Source organism: Ornithorhynchus anatinus, chromosome 3 (genome assembly GCF_004115215.2).
Source record: "Ornithorhynchus anatinus isolate Pmale09 chromosome 3, mOrnAna1.pri.v4, whole genome shotgun sequence".
Lineage (NCBI taxonomy): Eukaryota > Metazoa > Chordata > Mammalia > Monotremata > Ornithorhynchidae > Ornithorhynchus > Ornithorhynchus anatinus.
The window spans coordinates 121236440-121263254 of record NC_041730.1 but is presented as its reverse complement, the minus strand read 5'-3'; the positions used below and the strand labels follow the sequence as shown (position 1 = coordinate 121263254).

Below are 26815 nucleotides of genomic sequence, written 5' to 3'. Positions count from 1 at the left end.
GAATTGAGCCCAGTGAGTTTGAACCTCTCCTTCTTCTTCTTTTCTTTACTCTACTCCTCTTCTCCTCCCCACAGACCATCCCAGGAATCGCCACCCCAACAACCTCCAGGCCCTACTTCTCCCCCAGCACCAAAGAACTTATCTCCCACCAAAAATGGCCCTGTGCAGCTATATTTATATTCAGGTTTAGTGCTCTGGAGTGGCAGAAATGCACTCATTTTATACACTTGTCTTCCCAGTTTCAAAGCACGATTTTACTCTGTGGGCTTCTCCACAACAGGTTCATTTGCTTCCCTCTCCATCTTCCCCTCCTCCCTCTCCTTCTTTGCTTTCCCCCTTCCGCTAATAATATTTGTTGAGCATGTACTAAGTGCCAAGCGCTGTGCTAAGTACCAGGGTACATTCAAGTGAATCAGATGGGACAGCTCCAGTTCCAGACAAGGGCTCACAGTTGGGTGGGAGAACAGGAATTCAATCCCCAGTCTCATTTTACATATGAGATAATCGAAGCCTAGAAAAGTTAAGTGACTTGCCCAGAGTCAAGAAGCAGGCAAATGGTGGAGCTGGGATTAGAACCCAGGTCTCTTGACCCTCTGTCCTGACCCTCTGTCCTGTGCTCTGGCCAATAGGCCTGGTGCTTCTGTCTCCCTTCCTCCCTCCTCCACCAACCACCCACCCCCGCCCCACCCCGACTCCCGCAAAAGTCAAGTTCTTTGTGCTTTAAAATAAATCAATGCATTTCAGTATACTCTTATGTTGGGTTTCAGATACATCACACTGAAAAACGGGACGACAATGACAGTAAGTGAAATTTTCAGAAGTTTATGCATTGCACTTTCCAATAACCATACTTAGGGAATCACGACTAAACATATTACACAAACACACATGTTTATATTTGCTGGTTAAATCTCAAAAATTCTGCCTGCATGGTACAATCCCCACTCAACTTTAATTCATTTTCTTTGCACCTTTAAGGTTTGACCCTTACAGATTCAGAGAGAATTTAATTTTTCCAGCCAAAAAAGGGCAACAACGTTTTTTCAAAAGATGCCTATTTCAAGCATACATGGACACAGTTTTTCATTTATTTTCATGACAGGACTAATGCCCTCATGGATCCACCCTCCTTTTCTTTTTTTTAAAAATAGTATTTGTTAAGCACTTACTATGTGTCAAGCACTGGGGTGCACACAAGTTCATCAGGTTGGACACAGTCCCTGGCCCACATGAGGTTCCCAGTCTAATTAGAAGGGAGAACTGTTATTAAATCCCCATTTTACATATGAGGAAATAATAATTATAATTATGGTGTTAAGCGCTTACTATGTACCAAGCACTGTTCTAAGCACTAGGATAGATGCAAGGTAATCAGGTTGTCCCACGTGGAGCTCCCAGTCTTAATCCCCATTTTACAAAGGAGGAAGTGAGGCACAGAGACGTTAAGTGGCTTGCCCAAGGCCACACAGCAGATAAGTGATGGAGCCAGGATTAGAACCCATGTCCTCTGACTCCCAAGCCCCGAGCTCTTTCCACTGAGCCCCACCGTGTCTCTGCACGGCAAGAAGCAGCGTGGCTCAGTGGAAAGAGCCCGGGCTTTGGAGTCCGAGGTTATGGGTTCGACTTCCGGCTCTGCCTCTTGTCAGCTGTGTGACTGTGGGCAAGTCACTTCACTTCTGTGTGCCTCAGTTACCTCATCTGGAAAATGGGGATTAACTGTGAGCCTCACGTGGGACAATCTGATTACCCTGTATCTATCCCAGCGCTTAGAACAGTGCTCTGCACATAGTAAGCGCTTAACAAATACCAACCTTATTATTACACCTCCCTCTACTGCAGTGGAGAAAACAATGGCCCTTTTGCCGGCCATACTGCCAGCAGACCCTTCCCAACTAGATACCAAGAGGAAACTGTGGGGAGTTGTTGCCCTGATGTTTGGGTGCAAGAGAAGGCCCAGACTGGTCCGGGTCACATCCTGCCCTATCTTTAATGCACTCTCCATCCCCTTGCAGACAAATTATGTCTGAAAATGGGTTTGTCTGGGGGAGGTCAAACAATACAGCATGATTGAAAACATTGCTTTACGCAGAAACAGCCTCTGTGTAGTTGTCTAGAGATGGGCTCTAACAATAATAGTAATAATATATGTTAAGCACTTAGATGTGCTAAGCACTGGGGCAGGTACAAGTCAGATACATGACAAGCAGCATGGCCTAGTGGATAGGAGCTCAGGCTTGGAAGTCAGAAAGACCTGGTTCTAAACCCGGTTCTAAACCACCTGTGTGCTGTGTGACCTCGGGCAAGTGACTAAACTTCTCTGGGCCTGAGTTACCTCATCTGTAAAAGGGGGATTAGACGGTGAGCCCCATGTGGGACATGGACTACAACTTAAGTAACTTGAATCTACTCCAGTGCTTAGTACAGTGCCTGGCACATAGTAAGTGCTTAACAAATACCATAAAAAAAAAATGAATCAGGTCAGACATAGTCCCTGTCTCACATGGGGCTCAAAGTCTAAGAAGTCCCCATTATGCATGTGAAGAAACTGAGGCACAGTCACACAACAGCCCCAGGTCACGCAACAGGCAAGTGGCAGTGCTGGGTTTAGAACCTGGATCCCCTGATTTCCAGGTTGAGCTCTTTCCACTAGGTCATGAGACTATAAGGAATAGTCATGAGGAGGACTAGAGGAAATAGTGCTATGCTATGAGGAGGAATAGAAAGGAAAGGAAGGGGATGAAGGAATGGGCAAATGTACATGGAACTTTGGGTGGGATTATAGCATCCGTAAACAATTTCCAGAGCTAGACTTCAGTTGGCTCCTGAGTTTCATTCCCTTGGGCTAATTTATTGCCAATAAGTGCCTACTTTAGGGGTACTGATGTTATTTCAAACATTCTGCTGCATAAGAAATTGGACCTGCCTCCAGAAGGAGTTCCACCTGCCTCTGATGGAAGGAGGCAGAGACAGCTCTCCCTGTTGTAGTTAGAATCTCCTCATGGCCCATGAAACATGCCAAAGGCTGAGGCCACAGCTTTATAATAATAATAATAATTATGGCATTTGTTAAGCACTTACTATGTACCAAGCACTATTTTAAGCACTGGGGGAGATACAACCTAATCAGGTTGTCCCACGTGGGGCTCACAGTCCTAATCCCCATTTTGCAGATGAGGTAACTGAGGCACAGAGAAGTTAAGTGGCTTGCCCAAGGTGCCACAGCAGACAAGTGGCGGAGCTGGGATTAGGACCCATGTCTAACTCCCAAGCCCATGTCTCTCCATTTCAACACTAAACTCCATGATGGATGCAATGTGAACACAATTATACATTGATCTGAAAATAACAACAGGATGTGGAAACACTATTCCCGTTGGAATATTTTGTGTCCCTGCCAAAATGGTAATTTTAGTTCACGGAGATAGTTTATAATGTTTGGTGATAATCATCTAATGATGCATATATATGTGTGTTTGTGTAGTTCCCAGCAGCAGTGGAGCTCGAGAATCCAAGTTTCATTCATCACCTGCTGCTCCATCCCCATTACCAAGGGCAGGGTAAGTAACTGTTTCCACAAGGCTCCGATCCACGGGTGAAAACATTCAGAAGTCAGAAAATATTACATTTTCCGGCTTAGGGAAAACAGATGTGTGAAACAGCGTGGCTCTGTGGACAGAGCCCGGGCTTGGGAGTCAGAGGTCATGGGTTCGAATCCCAGATCTGCCACTTGTCAGCTGTGTGACCATGGGCAAGTCACTTAACTTCTCTGTACCTCAGTGACCTCATCTGTAAAATGGGGATTAAGACTGTGAGCCTCACGTGGGACAACCTGATTACTCTGTATCTACTCCAGCGCTTAGAACAGTGCTCTGCACATAGTCAGTGCTTTATAAATACCAACATTATTATTACTGAAGTATATAACTCAGACTGATCGATTGTGGAAGTCCCTGCTTCTTCATTAGCTAATCTCCCCTCTTCCTCCATGAACTTTCCCAGCTGTCACAGGATTTCTTATCCTGGGGATTCCCCTTTCTCTCTCTGACAAGAGACTCTAGTCACTGAGCTTCTTGTCCTTTAATTCAGCCCTTCGGTACTCACCATATGTTTATCAATTCTTATTTGTCTATCTGATATTTTAACATTTCTATCTATGCTCTTACTCTTTCACCTATCGTATATCTGGCCGTTTCTGTTTGCTTGCCTCCCTCATTTGCTGGCAAACCGCTTGAGGGCTGGGAACTGGCTTTTACCTCATTTGTATCATCCCAAACACCAAATAGGGAGCTCAGCACAAATGCCCTCAATAGAAGCTGCTGATAATGATGAATACAAGAATGGTGTGAAGCATATAGTATGCATTTAATACATACCAACATAAACAATCTTTTCCTTATTTCCCATCTTCTTTTCCTTATTTCCTCAGCTAGATCATTAGGTAACAATGGTCATAAAACAATCATATGGGTCTTAATAGTCCCTGAGTTTCACTCCCTTGCTCCCAGAAGTCCCTCTTTCTTTCCCTCTGTATAGTCATAGATGATGATGGTATTTGTTAAGCACTTACCATGTGCTTAATTTACACTGTTCTAAGCACTGAAGTATATACAAGGTAATCACGGTGTCCCACATGGGGCTCACAGTCTCAATCCCCATTTTACAGATGAGAAAACTGAGGCACAGAGAAGTGAAGTGACTTGCCCAAGGTCACATAGCAGACAGGTGGTGGAACCAGGATTAGAACCCACGTCCTCTGACTCCTAAGACCGTGCTCTTGCCACTAGGCCATGCTGCTTCTAGACTGGCCCTCAGATATATTCCTCTCACTACAGTCATTTATGAGCATTGTATTTTTCTGTCTCTGGACCACCCCAAAGAACAGTTACCTCCTGCACAAATCCCAGCCCCAGCTGGAACTCTCCTGCAATTGATAAACTTCTCAATTTGTCCCCTCACTTCCCAAAAGGGCCTCTCAAGAGTAGAATTCTCCTAAATGCTAATGAGAAAAGCACTTAATTGCACTCTTAATTATTCATTGTATTTCACAAGTCTTGACAATCATAAATTTCTGTTTATTCCTCAGAAAGAAAATAAATACTCAACAGAAGCCAGTAAGTTGATTTTGCATTTTTCAGTATTGTGTTATTTCCCCTGACAGTTGCCTTTTAAAAGTTGAAATAGATTCCAAATAAGAGTGTGAAGTTAGGCTTCCTTTCATGTACATATGCCAGCTACACAAGTTAACTTACTGAGCGAGGGGGAGATCAGGTCATCATAGTTCCAAAGGTTTGGAGTCAGCAACTAGCTTTCTTTTCCACCTCTTCACTGCCAGGCTGAGGACGTGAAAGAAATGGAGTGGGAAGAGGAATGACAGACTTGCTCATTATAGTCGCGAAGCACGTCTGCTACTCTGTTGCACTGTATTCTCCTTAACACTAGCACAGTAAACACTCAATAAATACCATTTATTGATTCCACCACCATGGTTCACACATAACCACTCCCTTTCTCCACCAGGCTTTCTCTTTCTCACCTCTTTCCCGGAGATCAGCGGCCTTTTCCCACATCACATGATCAGACAGCTCAAGACTGAAGTCACCTGAGCAAGGCCAGGTTCTCCACTGAGTAGCAGCCCTGATTCACTCTTCCCGCCCACCTTATCATTTTTCAGTAGCTGATTAAGAAAGAGGGAGATCTGTGTGGACAGCAGGAGATCAGAACAGAGATCTACAGACCCACTTAGGTCTGGAAAGAGATGCCTAATTTCTAGTGGAGTCTCGGAGGTGGGCTGCTGGGGCTTGAGGACCAATTTAAAACCTATTTATAAAACTGACCAAGTCAATTTCTCATCATTAGGGCTTCTGCGCTCAAATTGATATTGCTGTTTGCCTTGGACATATCTTTTATCAGTAATCCCTCTAGACTGTGAGCTCATTATGGGCAGGGAAAGTATCTGCTAATTCTGTTTTGTACGGTGGTCTGCACATAGTAGGTGCTCAATAAATACAAGTGATTGATTGATTGAATAATTGCCTGGATTTCATTTAAGACAAGTGCTCTGATTTCTAAATTCTGTAATGTTTTCATGGTTCTTCCTTTTATTCCAGACCCCAATTTTACCTCATCGAGACCAGTTAAATGTGAATGAAGGTAAATCTGTTTAGGCAATTTTGAGGGGGAAACTGGACAGGAGGAATGGGTTGGCGGGAGTGCGGGGAGGGGGCAGGGAGGAAGAAGAGTTAAAAATCCATTTTTTATAGTACTTGTTAAGCACTTACTATGTACCAAGCACTATTCTAAGCGCTGGGGGAGATACAAATTTATCGGGTAGAACACTTTCCCTATCGCACATGGGGCTCACAGTTGGAGGGAGTAGGATTGAATCCCCATTTTACATATGAGGTAACCAAGCCTCAGAGGGGTTAAGTGACCTGCGCAAGGTCACAGAGCAGGCGAATGGCAGAGCCGGGATTAGAAGCCAGATCCTTTGATTCCTAGGCCCGTGCTCTATCCATTAGGCCACGCTACTTCTCTCTGCTAATATTCACCCTGCTAACAGAAATGAGTATACATTGTTGTTTTGTGGTGTGAGGAATTTTCCTGATAAGAATTTTCCCATTGCAGAGAAACCTGTTCCCGTGGAGCGCCGCCGTGGGTCGGGCCAACGACAGGAATTCCTGCATCCGACAGCGCCTTCCATAGCCCCAAAGTAAAAACGATTTTCCTTTCAATTCTATTGCCTTTTTTACTGGGCCTTACAGTGATGCTTACTTAATAATAATAATGTTGGTATTTGTTAAGCGCTTTACTATGTGCCGAGCACTGTTCTAAGCGCTGGGGTAGATACAGGGTAATCAGCTTGTCCCACGGGAGGTTTGCAATCTTAATTCCCATTTTACAGATGAGCTAACTGAGGCACCAAGAAGTTGTGACTTGCCCAAAGTCACAAAGCTGACAGGTGGTGGAGGCGGGATTAGAACCCATGACCTCTGACTCCTAAACCCGTGCTCTTTCCACTGAGCCACGCTACTTGTAGTGAACCCCTTAGCAATTAAAGAAGTGGTTGGAATCAGTAACCAGTTTACAAGTCTCCCTTCTCATTCCATAAGTGCAATTTCCCTCCTTTATTGAACCCACCAGCCAATAAATCCCCTCACTCGTCAGTCTTGGGGGTTTTTCAGCCCTCCCTTCCCAGTTTCCATGTTCAGCATCATAAATGGCATTTATTGAGTGTGTACTATGTGCAGAGCACTGTACTAAGCGCTTGGGAGAATACAATACAGCAGAGTTGGCAAAGGTATTCCCTGCCCACAATGAGCTTAGAGTCTAGAGGGTGAGACGGACATTAATATAAATCAATAATAACATATAATTTAAAGATATGCACATAAGTGCCATGGGGTTGAGGGTGGAGCGAATATCAATTGTCCAAATCAAATGCACAGATGGATGGAACAGAGAGGGAGCCAGGGAAAAGACAGTTTAATTGGAGAAGACCTCTTGGAGGAGATGTGTAAGGTTTTGAAGGTGGGGAGAGTGGTGGTCTGGTGTATGCGGAGGGGGAGGGAGTTCCAGGCCAGGGGGAGGAGGTGGGAAAGGGGCCAGTCATGAGACTCAATTCCCTGTAGATTTCTTGGTGTTCTCAGGACCTTTGTCCTACTCTGATGCCTCAGAGATAAGCACAGAGGCAGGTGGTTATAAGCATAGATGTTGAAGGATTTTTTCCCATAGGAATCAAATTCCCACTACTGAATTCGGGCCCCAACCCCTTGAAATTCAGGAATGTGCACTTGATTGGAGTCTTCTACTGTTCACTTCCTTCAGATTCGAGCATAATCTTCATTTTAGATTAGACTGTAAGCCCATCAATGGGCAGGGATTGTCTCTATCTGTTGCCGAATTGTACATTCCAAGTGCTGAGTACAGTGCTCTGCACATAGTAAGTGCTCAGTAAATACTATTGAATGAATGAATGAATTTTAACAATTTTAGAGCAAAGTTTCCTTTCCTTTCCAGACTACTAGCCTGGAAAGCCTCTTGTGGGTAGAGATCGCACCTAGTGACTTTGTTGCAGTGTACTCTTCCAAGGGCTTAGTACAGTGTTCTGCACACTATAAGTACTCAATAAATACTATTCATTGACTGATACTAGTTTCCAATCTTCTCTCTAGTGCACACAGTATTTGTCTCTTTCTAAGATGGAATTTGCACATATTCCACCTACAATTAAGCTGTGATTTGAGTGTCTCGAGAAAGGTGTGGCTTTCTGAGCAAGAGCTTCGAACGGAACGAGAAACAAGGAGGCCAAAGAGAAAACAGTACTAGGTGCCACAAAAATGAAACGTGACACACAGGGGAAAGTCTTTTTCTGTGCAGATATGGCTGAAAAGGCCTTTACAGCCACACTCAATCATAGGTGAATTTCACCTTCAAAGATAAAGGACAACTATATGGTTTGAATTAAGGAAGTGAGAGCTTATAAGTTTTACTCATCTTTTAACGTTTACAAGGATCTGAAAAGTTGAAATCCGTTCATAATCTTTAAGAGGCAAAATTAAACATTCATTATTGGGGTTTAAAGAGGTGTACTGATCAATTGTATTTAGTGAGCGCTTACTGGGTGAAGAGCACTGAATGAAACACTTGTAATAGAGTTAGTAGACACATTCCCTACCCACAAGGAGCTTACAATCTAACCTGAGCTCACCACCAGCCAGGTGCTTTACTGGGTAGCTGAGGGATGCAGATATCCCCATCTCTGCCCATCTAAGCCAGAGTTGCCGGTGATGCTGCTGCCTGTTTTTAGAGGTGAGGCCTACCCTATCTCTAATCACAGAGCCATAAACAAGGCAATTGGTCAGGGCGGCATCCATCGGGGATGTCTCTTTGCTCTTTCTGACTTTCATTTCTCCCAAATAATCAGTGGTATTTATGGAGTACTCACTGTGAGAGCGCTGTACTAAGCGTTTGGGAGAATACAATATAACAGAGTTGGTTGACACGTTCCCTGCCCTCCCCTTGTGGCTTAGCAGTCTCTTGCTTCCCTTCCTTTAGCGTAGGGAGCTAGACTGGCCTGAGCTGGCCGGGCAAATCAGAGCTGACCACCCCGCTCCAGCCACCCCTCAAGCGGCCACAGTGAGAAGATCTAAAGCGGGATGGCGTGGGAGGACGAAAGGACCTAAGATATCCATGGAGCGATGTGCTGCAGTTCCAGAAATTCTAACAGGCTCCAGGAGGAGTGGAAGCAAAATGGTCAAACCATACCCCCGGCCTTCGGTGCTGGGGACCCCAGAGAATGCTTGAGGATGTGGCAATGAAGCAATCAATCAGTGGTATTTATTGAGTGCTGACTGTGTGCAGAGCACTTGGGAAAGTAATAATAATAATGTTGGTATTTGTTAAGCGCTTACTATGTGCCGCGCACTGTTCTAAGCACTGGGGTAGATACAGGGTAATCAGTTTGTCCCACGTGAGGCTCACAGTCTTAATCCCCATTTTACAGATGAGGTAACTGAGGCACCGAGACGTTAAGTGACTTGCCCAAAGTCACATAGATGAGAGGCGGGATTAGAACCCATGACCTCTGACTCTTAAGCCCGTGTTCTTTTCACTGAGCCACAATGGAGCTGATAGACATGATCCCTGCCCACAAGGAGCTTACAGTCTAGTGGGGAGAGATACCCCTTTGGATATATGGTTTCCAGCATCATTAATATTCTGGACTCGCCCCCATTTTAGTTTTAACCTGAAATTCTCCTGGGGAATCCCAGGTTAAAAATTAACCTGATTACAACAATAATAATTATAATTAATTATATAATGATAATTATTATTATACTGGTATTTGTTAAGCACTTACTATGTGCCAGGCACTGTACTAAGCACTGGGGTAGATACAAGATAATCGGGTTGGAAACAGTCTCTGTCCCACATAGGCCTCTCAGTCTTAACCGCCATTTTACAGATGAAGTAACCGAGGCACAGAGAAGTTAAGTGACTTGCCCAAGGTCACCCAGCAGACTCGTGGCAGAGCAGGGATTAGAACCTAGGTCCTTCTGACTTCCAGGCCTAGGCCATGCTGCTTTTTGCTGGGCTATTTTATAGCCAAGTGAAAAGGAACACTGAGGAACCAAAGACATTAAAATTGGAACAGCATCTCTGAGACCGCAGTGAAGGTAGTTTTCAGCTTTTAGAAATCCTTGAGTCCAAAGCCTTGTAACCAAAGTGGAGTGTGTTTGCCAGTGTCAACAAAATCTCGGGGATTCCAAGTAATTGAGCTCAACTCTCACGAAGAGTGAGCTTCTCCAGTTTACTTGCGATGCGAGCAAACTCTCACAGGATTCAGGCCTTAGGAAAGGAGGCTGAGGGCTGAAGGTTACCGTGGCAATCCTCGAGCTAATCCAGCGTAATGATCATTTTTAACAACTCTTCGGAGAATGGTTTCCCTGATGAGTCATTCAACTGAATCTTCTGAGGTATCAGTTGGGAAATTTTCTCATTGCAAAATGCTTCTCAATCAAGTCCAATTGAGGTCTTATGCCAGTGAATTTCCCTGCCTGTAAACTTAATATTCTTAAGATATTCTTAATATTATTCTTAATATTCCCTGATTAAGCCCTCTTTTCCCCAACTCCCTCTCTGTTCTGCATGATCTATGCACATAGGTGCATTCAGTTGAATTTACTGAGGGCTTACTGTGTGCAGAGCACTGTACTAAACGCTTAGCACTGTGTGACCTTTGGGCACTTGACGTTCACCCCAAACTCAACCCCACTGCAATTATGTACATATCTTGAAGTTCTATATTATGAATTGCTTGTTTTTATTAATGTCTGCCTCCCCCTCTAGACTGTAAGCTCATTGTTGGCAGGGACTGTGTTTGCTACCTCTCTGGTTTTGTGCTCTCCCAAGTGCTTAGTACAGTGCTCTGCACAGAGTAAGCACTCAATAAATATCATTGATTTATTGAGATTTATCTTTGCAATTAAAAAAGGCACCAGTTCACTATGCTTAAATGATCCTCTTTCTATTCATTTCAGACCAATCCACCAGAAACCCATACCTCTGCCAAGTAAGTAAACTGCCCGTGTTTAGAACTAAATTTAATTTAAAATGAACCCAATTTTCTGTACACCCTAGGGGTTTGCCCAAAGTTCACTAGCACAACAAAAATGACTATACACTGGGGAGGTGATTTGTGCCCTCCTGTGGATGGATGGGAAAAATTGACCTCAATGTCTTTATCTGGCTCAGAAATGAATTTCTTATTAAAAAAAAGTTGGACTCAAGTGGATTATGTTAGATCATCGTAACCAGTTCGGCCTGCATTTGGAAAATATTCTTTGTGCACCAACCCAGCCCCCAAAATGGGTTTTCAGGATTTACGTTTTTTCCTCATTCAAGCCATCATTTTTCTTAAAACGTTATCGTCGTCATCATCGATGTCCCAAGTGTTTATTGAGATCCAGCCTTTCAGTCTTACACTGCAAAGAAAACACCATTTTTTATTAGGAAATTGCTAGTTAAGAAGACATGTTGAAATATTTCCATTTATCTTTTTCGAAATGTAGGGCAAGTATTCAGGAAGCTTATGTGACTGAGAGGATTAATTCATTTTAATAATAACCACAAAGATTTAGACATATCCGTTGACATTCCCCATTGCTCTCATAAGGGAATTTTAGGGTTAATGCTATTCTCTGGGCATTGAAACTAATCCCTGGCACTCAGCTGTGGCATATGGACACTGAGGGAGGTGCAAAGGGCACCCAGCAATTGTGGTGCAGGACAGGGCGGGCCCGAGGCTGAACCACCAAGCACATACCTCCCATATTCTGGGTGCTTCCTTTTCTCCTCCGCTGGGTAGTTTATTTCCTGTGTCTGTACTTTGCCAATGGAGCTGGGAACCCGGTCCCAAAACCTCACACACATTCCCCATACAGAGGAGAAAATTGGGCTAACTCGTTTATACTTACTTAAATGCGGAGGGGAGAGTAAGCTGGAACCCATCCGGAATGCCACTCCGAAAAAACCAAAACCAGCCCGGAGTTCCTCTCATCCTTTCTGGGTGATCCAGAGCAGCTGTCACCCCACTGCCCTACCCTGTTCCCCTCCCTGGGCAACACCCACTTGTTGCAACCCCAGCAGTGGTGGCTTTAAATACCTTGCGTGTCCTCCCCGCACTTCCCTGTCAACCCTGCCTCAGTGACAGTGGCGGTTTGAGACGATGTATTTTGCTTCGCTCTCCCCCTTCCCCCTTCCGTCCCAAGCCTCCATGCCATGTGGGGTGGCCACTGCCACGGTAGTGGAAGTGGCTGTTTCTTCTGATACAACTTCACTTTCATTCCTGCTTGGGTAATTGCTAACAAATGCGATGTGGAGGGGCCTGGGAGAAAGTAGAGAAGAAGAAGAAGAAAAAAAAGTGAGGTGGAGTAGCTGAATCAGAGAAACTCTTACGCCAAACTAGAATGGACATTCAGAAGAGATGGAGAGGGGAGACAAGAAACTATTGAGCGAAGAAGGGGAGAAGGCAAGGAATTTAAGAAGAATGGAGGTCAAACTATTCAAAAAAGGGGGCAGATCTTGTCTTCCTGTCTGTCTCATAACCTCCAGGAGTAGCTTCCAAGTGACGGTTTCACTAGGCTTCAGTGTAGTCTCTAAAAATATCTAGTTCTCCTTCCTGCCTGCTCAGTTTGAATAATTAAATGATATTTCCTAATCATTTTCAGAGCCCCCAGAAGTGGCCAATCGCACTTTGGATGTTCCATTACATGGCTTTTCAACCAGCTTCCATTTTCCAGACCAGGTATAAAATGAACTCCTGTATAAACGTGACATAATTTATATTAGCCTCAGAGAAACTCAGGTTATGTTTTCTTTTTAGATTATAAATCCTTGTGAGTAGGATCTGTGTTTGTCAGCATGGCTTGTACAGGGCCACATGATTTATTGGCCCCCTTAGTAAATCCGCTATTTGTTGATGGACAGTCTAGTTATTTTCCACAATTTAATATCCATTCACCCCAATTCACCTCTCCTGGCATTGAAGAGTCTGACAGTATGCCATTCCCACTTCCCCTTGAGCAGCAGCGTTCCCTTGGCATCTCAGCAGGCATCTGGGCAAGCCGACGATGCCTGTTCCACCAGCAGAATCACCATTTCACGCCAACCTTTCATTCATTCAATAGTATGTGCAGAGCACTGTACTAAGCGCTTGGGATGAACAGGTCGGCAACAGATAGAGACAGTCCCTGCCGTTTGACGGGCTTACAGTCTAATTGGGGGAGATGGACAGACAAGAACAATGGCAATAAAGTGTGAGAAGCAGCGTGGCCTTGTGGGTAGAGCACCAGCCCGGGAATCAGAAGGACCTGGGTTCTCATTCTGGCTCTGCCACTTGTCTACCACGTGTGACCTTGGGCAAGGCACTTCACTTCTCTGAGCCTCAGTTACCTCATCTGTAAAATGGGGATTTAGACTGCAAGCTCCACGTGAGACAGGGACTGTGTCCCACCTGATTAGTTTGAATCGACTCCAGTGCTTAGTATAGTACCTGGCACATAGTAAATGCTTAACAAACACTGTGTACGGTAAAAAAAAAACCTGCTGAAGGTTTCCTCCTTTGGTTTTCTACTGTCCAATCACCCTCCTTTCAGGTTAGAAAATGAAGCTCATCTGGAGCCCACAGAATGCATCGTACACTGTGGGGTTTGCATTTTTGCAAAACCCCACGCTCAGGAAAACCTGCACTGTAGTCAGTAATCGCCGGTTTCAATGCCACACACATGCGTAGATACAAACTGTTTCTTTTCACACATCAGCATGCTGTGTCCAAAGGCTTGCCTTTTCAGATGTACATCCCCTGATTTCTACACAGCATTCTAACCAAACACTAACTGAAAACATGTGGCATGGTAGACCTGAGTATACTTCCCATTTCTGAAGAAGTCGATGAAGAGGATGACTTTTTCCCAGGTTCCTTCTCAAATCTTGTAGGAAAGAGGCTTTTCATAACTTATCCAGGCTGGGTCAAAAGTATATCTCCCATATTTTTTGAACAGCATTGTAATTCAGGACTATCACTTGCCTTGGCTTCTTTAACCCAAGTCTCCATTTCACAGGAAGCCGGGGTTCATAGCAGAACTTGGTATGCTGGTTCCTGTGATCGAAAATCAGCAGAAGCTGCCTTATACAGATCTAATAGGGTACTTAAAATAATTACCAAATGTGCTGAGTTGTTGTACTAATTTCAACCTGTTAACAAATGATTACTGATACGCTCCCAACTGTGGAAAACTATACTACTTTTCCCTCCCATCTCTCGATAGTCTAAGAATGACTTTATCGCACCTCCCGTTCCCTCTTTCTGTTTCCTTGGCTCTCCTACGGCACAGCGTCAGCCGCCCTGGGCTTCAGTGAACTTTGCCGTGTGCTGGTTCCCTGACCGCCTGCTTGCTCATTGATCTCTGGCCCTCATGAGAAACACGACTGACAGGGATAAGAGAGTGTAAATGGTACTGCACAACAATCAGTGGTGTTTGTTGTATGGTTATATTGTCCTCTCCCAAGCGCTTAGTACAGTGCTGTGCACACAGTAAGCATTCAATAAATACGACTGACTTTGTGCAGAACACCGTACTAAACCTTTGGGAAAGCACAATACATTGAAGTGGGTAAAAAACGATCTCTGCCCTCAAGAAGCTTACAGTCAAGAGGGGGAGATAGATGTTAAAATAAATTAGAGCTAGGGGAGGCAGCAGATATGGACAGGAAGGGTTGGGGGTGAGGAGAGTATCAAAGTGCTTCAGGGGTACAGATCCAAGAGCTTAGGCGGTGCAGAGGGGAGGATGAATATGGTGAAGAAATAAGAGGGTAGTCAGGGAAGGATATTTGGAGGAGATATGCTTTTAATGGGGCTTTGAAGATGGGGAAAGTGGTGACCTGTCAATCAATCAATAGTATTTATAGATCGTTGTGTGCACAGCACTGTACTAAATGCTCGGAAGAGTACAATATAATGGACTTTAATACAAATAAATTATGGTTATGTACATAAGTGCCGTGGAGCTGAGGGAGGGGTGAGAAAAGGAAGTAAATCCAAGGGCAATCCTGAAGGGAGTAGGAGAAGAGGAAGTGAGGGCTTAGTTAAGGAAGGCCTTTCGGAGGAGATGTGCCTTCATTAAGGCTCTGAAGGTGGGGAGAGTAACTGTCGGATATGAACGAGGCCAACGGCAGGACAAGGGTGAGATGTCAGCAGTGAAAGAGACGAGACTGACGTAGAGTGAATAGGTTGGGATTAAAGGAGTGAAGTGCGTGGGCTGGGTTGTAGTGGGAGAGCAGCGATGTAAGGTAGGAGGGGGCAAGTGACTGAGTGTTTTTAAATGTATGGTGAGGAGTTTCTTTCTGAGGTGGAGAGAGATGGGCAACCACTTGAGGAGTGGGGAAACATGGACTGAATGTTTTTGAAGAAAATTGATCCAGAAGTGCTTCGATTAGCATGATAGCAATTTGGGTGGAGTGGAAAGGGCAGATTCTAGAGATGCTGTGAAAGTTGAATTTACAGGATTTAGTGACAGTTTGAATATGTGGGTTGTGACAGAGCAATGAGTCAAGGATAACACCAAAGTTAAAGGCTTGTGGCTCAGGAAGGTTGGTGGTGCAGTCTACAATGACAGGAAAATCAGGAGGGTTTGGGTGGGAAGATGAGGAGTTCTGTTTTGAATATGTTAAGTTTGAGGCGTCAAAGAGACACCCAAGTAGAGATGCTCTGAAAGCAGGAAGAATTGCAAGACTGTAGAGAAGGCGAGAGATCAAGGCTGGAGATTTAGATTTGGGAATCATGTGCCTAGATATGGTAGCAGAAGCCATGAGAGCGAATGAGTTCTCCAAGGGAGTGAGAGAAGATGGAGAATAGAAGGAGAACCAGAACTGAAATTTGAGGGGTTCCCACAGTTAGGGGCTGGGAGGCCGAGGAGGAGCCCACGAAAGAGACTGAGAATGAGCAGCCAGAGAGATAGGAAGAGAACCAGGTGAGGACAGTATTGGAGAAGGGGATGGTTGATGGTGCAGAAGGCAGCTAAGAGGTCGAGGAGGATTAGGATGAAGTAGAGGCCGTTAAATATGACGTAAAGGAGATTATTTGTGACCTTTGAGAGGGCGGTTTCTGTGGAGTGAAGGGGATGGAAGCCAGCTTGTCAGAAGGGGAAGGGAGCTCCAGACCAGAGGGAGAAGGTGGGCCAAGTGTTGCCAGTGAGACAGATGAGATGGACGTGATGCAAAGGCAGAACTGACAGGATTTGATGACAGGCTGGATATGTGGATTGAAAGACAGAGGAATCAGGGACAATATCATGGTTATGGACATGAGACAGGGAGGAATTTTCTGTGCAGATTATTTGTCCTGAAGTCTCAGGATGAGGCCCTTAGAGAGATTCCTTCACTCTCTGACTCTCTCTCCCTCTTACCACCAATCTCTTCCATGCATCTCCCAGCCCTTCAACCTCTCTCCTCTTCCCCACATTCTCTCAGTCTCTCCACTTCCTGCATCTCTCTCCTCCTCATCCTTCTTTTCCTTCATCCCTCAGCCTCTTTCCCACTTCTCTCTCCTTCTCTGTTCCTCCATTTCCTTAACACCTTTGTTTTCTGATTTTCTTTCCCCTTTCAACTCTTCAAATCTCTCTCTCCATCTCTCCTATCAACTCTCCTCCCACTCTTTCCTTCAGACTTCATATATTCCTCTTTTTTGGTGTGCTTCTAGTTCTCTGGCCCACTTGAGTGAAAATACTTCACTGCAGGCAGCATATAACAAAAATATTAATTGTAACCATCTTTTTTTGCTTAAAACAGGATGGATCGTTTCTTATAAGGAAGAGTTCTGGTCACAATTCGAAACAACCATATACCTTAGTTGTATTTTATAACAAGAGAGTGTATAATATCCCTGTACGATTTATTGAATCAACTAAACAGTACGCTCTGGGCAGAGAAAAAAATGGCGAAGAGGTGAGTAATTTTTTTTCTTTTGTCTCCATTATTCAACCTAAGAATAGAGAACATTTTTAATTATCTGCAAAGCCTTAAAGGCATGCCCTATACCTGAACCCTCCAGTATCCAGAATTCTCCACCTCACACGCTCCAAATGCCTATGGCTTTTTACTAGCAAAAGAAGAATTTAAACTATTTCCCAAGGTTCTCATTCAGCTATTGGCAAAATCCATTTCACTTTTTGTATTTACCCAAATCTGGCTGGTGGATTCTGAGTGTAGGAGGGGGAAATTGCAAGGTACTGAGGGTTACCAATGGGCTTGAAGAAAACAGAGAGAGGATGTGAGTTGCGGGGAGGGGGAGGATTTGTCTCAGAAATCAGCTGCTCAGCAGTAAGAGAGTGGGGAGGGTGAGGAGACAGCAGTGGTAACAGTATCGGGCCAGCTGAACGGTCGCTGGTCATCACACCGGAAATCTCTCTGTTGCTGCCAGCTGTCACCCAAATAAACCACTACACCATTTTTGCTTTATTTCTCTCCCCTGCTCCTTTCCATACCTAACCCAATCCTGCCCACACTCTCCCTATTAGAGTAGACTAAGACAGAACTGATGTGGTGGGGAGGGTGAGACTGAAACACAAATTTAATGGCGGGCATAGTGACTAGGGATATGGTGGGTGTGAGGAGAAGAGAGAGGAATAAGTAGTGGAGGAAAAAAACATTATTTTTTAATGGCTTCCCTGTATGTCAGTTGGCAACAACAGGGAGATTTCCCCTTTGTTGGCCAGTGAGAGCTAGACAGTATATGCTTCTAGCACATCAGCAAATCAGCCATTCAGAGGCAAGTTTAAGAGTTGGGGAGGAGGAAGGAGAGGGGAGTGAGAATAATGCACAATTTAGATAATAATGTGGGTATTTGTTAAGCGCTTACTATGTGCAGAGCACTGTTCAAAGCGTTGGGTCTGGGTCTGTAAATGATTCAGTTTAGTTGAGCTAAAAAAAAACTGAATTTAAAGGAAAGTGACAGAATTGAACCATTATTATGTGTTTTAAAGAGACATAATGATTATTTTCCAAATTTTAAAATTTAAAAACTGTAATTAATTTCTCTATTCTTCAGCAGTTGAGCCTTAACCATAGGTGTTCCTACCACCAGAATTCCCTAACCCATTCAGTCTCAAAAACATTTCTGAAGTGTTGATATTATATTTGTGGTCTGCAGTAGTCAGGGAACAAGTATTCTCTTCTGCAATACTGTTAAGGTTCGGGCTAAAACATAGTTTCAGGTAGTTTTATTCCCCCAGACCTCGAATGGCTTTAACAATGGACTCTGCTCTACTTTCTCTGACATATTCCATTTGCAGAGTCCTTCTGACTGGAGGAAGGTTGGGTTCATTATTCAATCCCGAGGAGATATGAGCCTGATGAATCCTGAACAGAGGATTCCCACTGAAGGGGAGACCCAAACACAGACTCGAGAGAAACAGGGCCTCAATTCTTCCTCCCTCTCAATCAATTGTATTTACTGAGCGCTTACCATGTGCAGGGCACTGTACTAAGCAATTGGGAAAGTAGAATATAACAGAGTTGGTAGACAAGTTCCTTGCCCACAGTGAGCTTACAGTCTAGAGGGGTGAGTGGGTGTAAACTCAGAGTGGAAATCCTGGAGGAAAGGGGACAGAATTCACCCTTCCCATCTGCTCTCAGAGAACATTTATTCTCTAGCAAAAGAGAAAAACTGGGCCCCAAATCAAGTAGCTGTAAAATTAGGAAAAGCAGAAAAAAAGTTAGTAATTCATGACTTCTGGGCACAGCACTCTGCCAGGTTTTTGCCAACTTTACAGAACATAGAAAAGATGCAAAAACTGTACTTCCCTGCTTAGAGTTGGCTCTAAACAGAAATTCGTTTGTGCTGAGGCTAAGTATATATCAGCCTCATCCATTATTAATCAGGGAGGACTGTATGGAGGAAGTGGGACTCAGATGGGCTTTGATGGCTGAGAAGGTTGTACATGGTGGGGGAAGATGATTTAATTAATCCCTGTTTCCTTACTCCAGCACTTTAGCAGTGTGGCTGAAATCATAGAGAATCATCAACACACACCCCTTGTTCTAATCGACAGTCAGAGCAACACAAAAGACTCCACCAGACTGAAATATGCTATAACGGTTTCCTGAGGACAGAAAGAAGCGAAACAGAAGAGTAGTTGCTTTGATGTTTATCCCCACCTTCCACTTTCCAGCAGCAGAACTTCAAATGTTCCCACTTGCCATGTTTTGGGCTAAGAACCACCTATGAAAATGAGGAGTCGCCACCATAAACTGTCATCTGTTTCTTCTAAAAGCTGGCAAGGAACTGTAATTTGGTGTCGTTTTACTATTCCAACTGATACTGAGGAATCGATGTAGAAGAGTATTTTTTTTAAAGAATGTTCATAAAAGAAAATCTTCTCTAGGCTAAATTCTGGACAGACAGTAACAAGTGCTCAGCTGGAAACTAAAAACTGACCTGCCCACGATCCTTCTTACATGAAAGAAAATGCCCAGGATTGAAACGGATGCTGGAAATCAAGGTTTTGCAATGGTCCGAGGGAATAAACAGCATTAAGCACTAATTTAGTTGCAGTGTCTGGGTGTTCACTCTCAATCTCTGGCAATGGCATCTTGCTTCTTTTTTGATACACAAGCGAAGATCAGCATACTGTGAAATGATGCATTAAGTTGTAAATAGCAGACACACACTACTCTCCAGCCACGTTTTAGAATGTCTTGGGTCTCATCCTCATGACTAACCTAGAGAAAATGTAGAGGATTCAGCGATTCTCTGGAATGAGATGGCTCAATTTCTTTCCACTGAAGAGGCAGATTACAAATTTGCAAACTGATACCCAGACCATAAAGATGGTTTTGTGTGCAGGAAAGATGTTGTGAATGTATATTTCTAACCAATTTAAATTCTAGAAAGGACTTATATGACTTTCACTATGACTTTTAACAGCACCTTAAATATTTATGATGTGAAAATGAGTCAAATTCATTCCCCACTTGGGAAGGAAAATCCAGGTTGTGGGCACAATTGCATTATGATGTAGGGTGCAGAAACCATCAGACAAGAAAAGTGGGAGATCATGAACAAAGTGGTGCACAGGGTCCCAAGGAGCTTGTAAGAAGCTCGGTGTGACTAAATAATAATAATCATCCTCATAATCATATTTGTTAAAAGCTTTACCAGCACCAAGCACTGTACTGTGACAAGGTAGATAAACGATAACCAGCCACATGGAGCCCCGATTCTAAGTGGGAAGGAGGATAGGTATTGAATCCCCATTTAACAAATGAGGAAACTGCGATGAAGAGAAGTTAAGCGACTTGCCCATGGTCGCACAGCAGACAAGTGGCAGAGCCAGAATCAGAACTCAAGTCCTCTGACTCCCAGGTCCATGCTCTTTCTCCAATGCCGTGCTGTTTAAGGACAATCCACAACTCTTTGGGAATAGCTGGAACCAACCACTACCATTTCTGCTTGTGGTATGGAAGCCAGCTAATCAATAGTAATTTCTCAATACCTTCTACTTGCAGAACACTGTACTATAGTAGCTGCCCAAGCAGAAACACCACTGACAAGGATGAGAGAAAGGCTCTGTGCAAACCAGTAGCACTTTATCTACTCATTCATTCATATTTGAGTGCTTACTGTGTGCAGAGCACTGTATAAAGTGTTTGGGAGAGTACAACAATAGACACATTCCCTGCCCACTATGAGCTTACAGTCTAGACGGGGGAAGACATTAAAATAAATAACTTACAGATACGCATATAAGTGCTGTGGGACTGGAAGTGGGGAAGAACAAAGGGAGCAAGTCAGGGTGATGCAAAAGGGAATGGGAGAAGAGAAAAGGGGGTCTTAGGGAAGGTCTCTGGGAGGAGATGTGCCTTCAATTAGGCTTTGAAGGTGGGGAGAGCATTCCAGGTCAGAGGCAGGGCGTGGTTGAGGGGTTAATTCAATTCCTTTGTACAGATAGTCAATCCTGAAGTTTTAGTACTGAGGCTCATTCATCATTCCCAAAATCTCTGGGAGATTCCATCACCACGATAAAGGAAAAAGTCACTGCTGCTCCATCTCCAACCATTTTGGCTGACAGATCTGTCAAGCAGTGGCCAGAGACTGCCTGCCTGGGAGCTACAACTTGAGAAGACAAAATCTCTCCTTGAATGAGGTATGAATCCAAAATCTGGGAGGAGGAATGAAGGAAAGGGCTCTTCTCATTGTGCTGAAAAAGACATAGCCTTCATTCCCTCTGGGATGTGCAGTGGAGAAGAGTAGAGCTTAGCAAACCCTCACTGTTCACTGTTTTCTTGCTTTTGTGCCTTAAACCATTTAAAATCTATCAGTGCCCAGTTAGCACCCTGATCCATTGAATTTACCTGACTTTGAAGAACTGAGTTGTGATCCACATTCCAAATTGGAGATTTCACTTTCCTCCAGTGACTTTTTTCAATGGTAGTTGCTAAGCGCTTACTATGTGCCTGACACTGTACTAAGCTTTGGGTAGATACAAAATCAGGTTGGATATAGTTCCTCAATCACCTGGAGCTCACGGTCTTAATCCTCATTTTACAGATGAGGTAACTGAGGCACTGAGAAGTGACTTGCCCAAGGTCACACAGCAGATGAGTGGTGGAGCCGGGATGAGAAGCCAGGTCCTCTGACCCCCAGGCCCGTGTTCTTTCAACTAGATCATGCTTGTCTAGACAAGAACTAGACTCCTCATGTTAAAGGGAGTTAAAGGGAAAGCAGTATGGGATTTTCAACTACAATAGCCAAGGGATAAAAATGATCCGAAGAGATAAGGGCCAAAATGTTTAGCCTACAAAGCACATTCTCCAAATCAACAAGGTCACATACTTTCACCCAACCCCAAGCCCTGATTTTGGCCAAGAATCTCTAATTATTTCTTCTGAGACTTTCAAAGTATTTACGACTGCAGGGAAATTCATTCAGGGGGATTGTTGTAAGAAAATGCCCATCTGTGGTGAAACCCTTTGGAGAAAATCTGTATTATTCAATTAGTGACAGTTTTAGGTAACCTTGGAGACCGGAAAAATGTTGGCACCTTCACCTCTCCCAAATGAGTCACCAATTTAGCATGGCAGTCAATGGGGCAGGGAAAATGAATGTCCCCACAATTCCTGAAATTTATCATTCCAGATTCTCTTCTGTGGGTTCTGAACATATTCGGATCTGATGGTGGCACAGATCTTTACCCCCACTATGCCTCTGCCATCAATTTGACCTTCCTTGAGGCCCAGATTGTTTACATAGCATCATGGAAGCAAATTTCGGTCTGGGAAACTTTTTCCCTGCTTCTTTGCTTGGTAGCATAGGTCACCTCCTTCTTGCCAAATCCAATGGCTCCTACTCTATCCTAATTCTCCTTGACCTCTCAGTTGCCTTTGACACTGTCGACCATCCCCTTCTCCTCCACACCTTATCTCACCTTGGCTTCACGGTCTCCGTCCTCTCCCGGTTCTCCTCTTATCTTTCTGGCCGTTCATTCTCGGTCTCCTTCGCAGGCTACTCCTCCCCCTCCCATCCTCTAAATGCAGGAGTTTCTCAAGGGTCAGTTCTCGGCCCTCTTCTGTTCTCCATCGACACTCCCTCAGTGAACTCATTCGCTCTCACAGCTTCAACTACCATCTCTATGCAGATGACACTCAAATCTACACATCTCTGCCCCGTCCTCTCCCCCTCCCTGCAGGCTCGTATCTCCTCCCGCCTCCAGGACATCTCTACCTGGATGTCCACCCGCCACCTAAAACTCAACATGTCCAAAACTTAGCTCCTCATCTTCCCTCCCAAGCCCTGTCCTCTTCCTGACTTCCCTATCACTGTGGATGGTACGACCACCCTTCCCGTCTCTCAAGCCCACGACCTCGGTGTCATCCTTGACTCGTCTCTCTCGTTCATCTCACACATCCAATCCATCACCGAGACCTGCCGGTCTCACCTTTATAATATCGCCAAGATCCGCCCTCTCCTCTCCACGCAAATGGCTATTTTACTGGTACAGGCTCTCATAATATCCTGGCTGGATTATTGTGTCAGCCTTCTCTCTGACCTCCTCCTCTCTCTCCCCGCTCCAGTCTATTCTTCATTCCGCAGCCCGGTTCATCTTCCTGCAGAAACGTTCTGCAGAAACGTCCTGTCACTCCCCTTCTTAAAAATCTCCAGTGGTTGCCTATCAACCTCCGCAAGAAAGAAAAACTTCTCACTCTAGGCTTCAAGACTCTCCATCACCTTGCCCCTTCCTACCTCTCCTTCCTTCTTTCCACTGCCCACCCCGCACGCTCCGCTCCTCTGCCGCCCACCTCCTCACCATCCCGTTCTCGCCTATCCCGCCATCGACCCCTGGCCCACGTCCTGCCGCTGTCCTGGAATGCCCTCCCTTCTCACCTCCGCCAAACTCTCTTCCCCTCTTCAAAGCCCTACTGAGAGCTCATTTCCTCCAAGAGGCCTTCCCAGACTGAGCTCCCCTTTTCCCTCCGCTCCCTCTACCCCCGTCACCTCCCCTCAGCTAAGTCCCCTTTCCCCCCTTCCCTCTGCTCCTCCCCCTCTCCCTTCCCCTCCCCTCAGCACTGTGCTCGTCCACTCATTTGTATATATTTTTATTACCCTATTTATTTTGTTAATGAGATGTACATCCCCTTGATTCTATTTATTGCTATTGTTTTTGTCTGTCTCCCCCGACTAATCCCTGTCAATGGGCAGGGATTGTCTCTATCTGTTGCCGAATTGTACATTCCAAGCGCTTAGTACAGTAATCTGCACATAGTAAGCGCTCAATAAATACTATTGAATGAATGAATGAATGAATGAATGAATGAATAGCATATCCCTGGAATTTACGCAGCTATCGGTTATCCTACCTCCTAAAACTAATGCAAGATCAATCTCACGTGCTTGTATTTATTTGCCAATTTATAGATAATGCAATCCCACAGTCCCCTGCAAGGCCTTTTGGAGTGTAAACGTTACCCATGATGCAGAGAGCCAAGGAACTCCACCTAAATGCTGTTACTTAATGAGAAGAAATAAAACTTTGCTGAACAGATGTCTCATTTATATTCATGACTAACACCCCACATTCCACAGCTCTCATATTTTTTCATCAGACTCCCATTGTAGAGGAGACACCCTCAGGATTCCCATAGTCTTCTTTTACACTGGAAGGCAGATCCAGGTCCCCCGGGCCCAGCCATCTTGGGGATTTCCTAGTCAATCAATCAATCAATCAATCATATACACTGAGTGCTTACTGTGAGCAGAACAGCATGGCCTAGGGGAAAGGGCACGGGACTGGGAGTCAAAAGGAACCCGGTTCTAATCCTGGCTCCGCCAACTGCTTGCTGATGACTTTGGGCAAATCACTTATAATAATGTTGGTATTTAAGCGCTTACTATGTGCAGAGCACTGTTCTAAGCGCTGGGGTAGATACAGGGTAATCAGGTTGTACCCCGTGAGGCTCACAGTCTTAATCCCCATTTGACAGATGGAGGTAACAGACACAGAGAAGTGAAGTGACTTGCCCACAGTCACACAGCTGACATCTGTGCTTCAAGTTCCCTCAACTATAAAATGGGGATTAAATACCTGTTAATAATAATAATAATGTTGGTATTTGTTAAGCGCTTACTATGTGCCAAGCACTGTTCTAAGCGCTGGGGTAGACATAGGGGAATCAGGTTGTCCCACGTGGGGCTCACAGTCTTAATCCCCATTTTACAGATGAGGGAACTGAGGCACAGAGAAGTTAAGTGACTTGCCTACAGTCACACAGCCGACAAGTGGCAGAGCTGGGATTCGAACTCATGAGCCCTGACTCCAAAGCCCGTGCTCTTTCCACTGAGCCACGCTGCTTCTCCATAATGTTGGTATTTGTTAAGCGCTTACTATGTGCCGAGCACTGTTCTAAGCGCTGGGGTAGACATAGGGGAATCAGGTTGTCCCACGTGGGGCTCACAGTCTTAATCCCCATTTTACAGATGAGGGAACTGAGGCACAGAGAAGTTAAGTGACTTGCCCACAGTCACACAGCCGACAAGTGGCAGAGCTGGGATTTGAACTCATGAGCCCTGACTCCAAAGCCCATGCTCTTTCCACTGAGCCACGCTGCTTCTCATAATAATGTTGGTATTTGTTAAGCGCTTACTATGTGCCAAGCACTGTTCTAAGCGCTGGGGTAGACACAGGAGAATCAGGTTGTCCCACGTGGGGCTCACAGTCTTAATCCCTATTTTACAGATGAGGGAACTGAGGCACCGAGAAGTTAAGTGACTTGCCCAAAGTCACACAGCTGGCAAGTGGCAGAGCCGGGGTTCGAACCCATGACCTCTGACTCCAAAGCCCGTGCTCTTTCCAGTGAGCCACGCTGCTTCCTACTTAGAATGTGAGCCCCATGTGGTACGGGGACTGTGTCCACCCTGTTTAACTTGTACATATCCCCAGCGCTTAACAAATACCATTTTAAAACAAAACACTGTACTAAGCAGTTGGGAGAGTACACTGTAACCAAGTTGGTAGACACACTGGGCAGTCCACAGAATCTTAGATGGTTCATTCATTCATTCATTCATTCATTCATTCATTCATTCATTCATTCATTCTCTCAACAGTATTTATTGAACGCTTACTATGTGCAGAGCACTGTACAAAGCGCTTGGAATGTACAAATCGGTAACTGATAGAGACAGTCCCTGCCCTTTGATGGGCTTACAGTGTAATCGAGGGAGACAGACAGACAAGAACAATAGTAATAAATAGAATCAAGGGGATGAACATATCATTAAAACAATAGCAAATAAAGAGAATCAAGGCGATGTACATCTCATTAACAAAATAAATAGGGTAATGAAAATATATACAGTTGAGTGGACGAGTACAGTGCGGAGGAGAAGGGAGATGGGGAGGAGCAGAGGGAAAGGAGGGAAAAGAGGGCTTAGCTGAGGAGAGGTGAAGGGGGAGTAGAGGGGGAGCAGAGGGAGCGGAGGGAAAAGGGGAGCTCAGTCTGGGAAGGCCTCTTGGAGGAGGTGAGCTTTAAGTAGGGTTTTGAAGAGGGGAAGAGAATGAGTTTGGCGGAGGTGAGGGAGGGCATTCCAGGACCGCGGGAGGACGTGGCCCGGGGGTCCAAGGCGGGATAGGCGAGAACGGGGGACGGTGAGGAGGTGGGCGGCAGAGGAGCGGAGTGTGCGGGGTGGGCGGTGGAAAGAGAGAAGGGAGGAGAGGTAGGAGGGGGCAAGGTGATGGAGAGCCTTGAAGCCTAGAGTGAGAAGTTTTTGAGGTTCTCTGTCAGGTGGTTCTCTGTCTGGCCCTGGGAGCTCCTTGGTTCTGCCCAATTCCAAGATAACTGGAAGCCCCCCAGAGAGCCTCAGCACACAAGCTTTCTCCATGGACCCTTTAAAGCAAAGGTTTGCATTGCCCTGGAGCTGTCCAGAACGAAGGTGATAACTCCAGCTTCATCCTGGGGATGTCTGAAATCTCTATAACCCTTGAGGACTCCCAGCACCCTATCTAAAATTAATTATCTTTGCATTGGGAGTATTCAGACCCCAGGAGTGAGGGGGGGAATAGTATTTAACCCAACCCCCCATTTCTAAATCCTATCTATAAGGGTGGTTTGCAATATGTGACACCAGTTCAGACATGTGGCTCAGTGGAAAGAGCACGGGCTTTGGAGTCAGAGGTCGTGGGTTCTAATCCCACCTCTGCCACTTGTCAGCTGTGTGACTTTGGGCAAGTCACTTCTCTGTGCCTCAGTTAGCTCATCTGTAAAA

The 26815-nt window shown here is 44.9% G+C and overlaps 1 protein-coding gene across 5 annotated transcripts in view; it reads left to right on the top strand.

The window, feature by feature from the left end:
- The window catches only part of BLNK (B cell linker), a 100485-nt gene extending 80883 nt beyond the window's left edge, over positions 1-19602 (top strand). For all 5 annotated transcript variants that reach the window (XM_029059720.2, XM_029059719.2, XM_029059724.2 and 2 more), the window contains 10 exons: positions 768-801; positions 3482-3557; positions 5084-5111; positions 6108-6150; positions 6625-6709; positions 11040-11071; positions 12729-12805; positions 14121-14204; positions 16846-17001; positions 19042-19602. In XM_029059720.2, the coding sequence (XP_028915553.1) occupies positions 768-801; positions 3482-3557; positions 5084-5111; positions 6108-6150; positions 6625-6709; positions 11040-11071; positions 12729-12805; positions 14121-14204; positions 16846-17001; positions 19042-19161 (735 nt within the window). In that variant the 3' untranslated portion in view covers positions 19162-19602. The remainder of the gene's footprint in view (positions 1-767; positions 802-3481; positions 3558-5083; positions 5112-6107; positions 6151-6624; positions 6710-11039; positions 11072-12728; positions 12806-14120; positions 14205-16845; positions 17002-19041) is intronic.
- The last annotated feature ends 7213 nt before the right edge of the window (positions 19603-26815 follow it).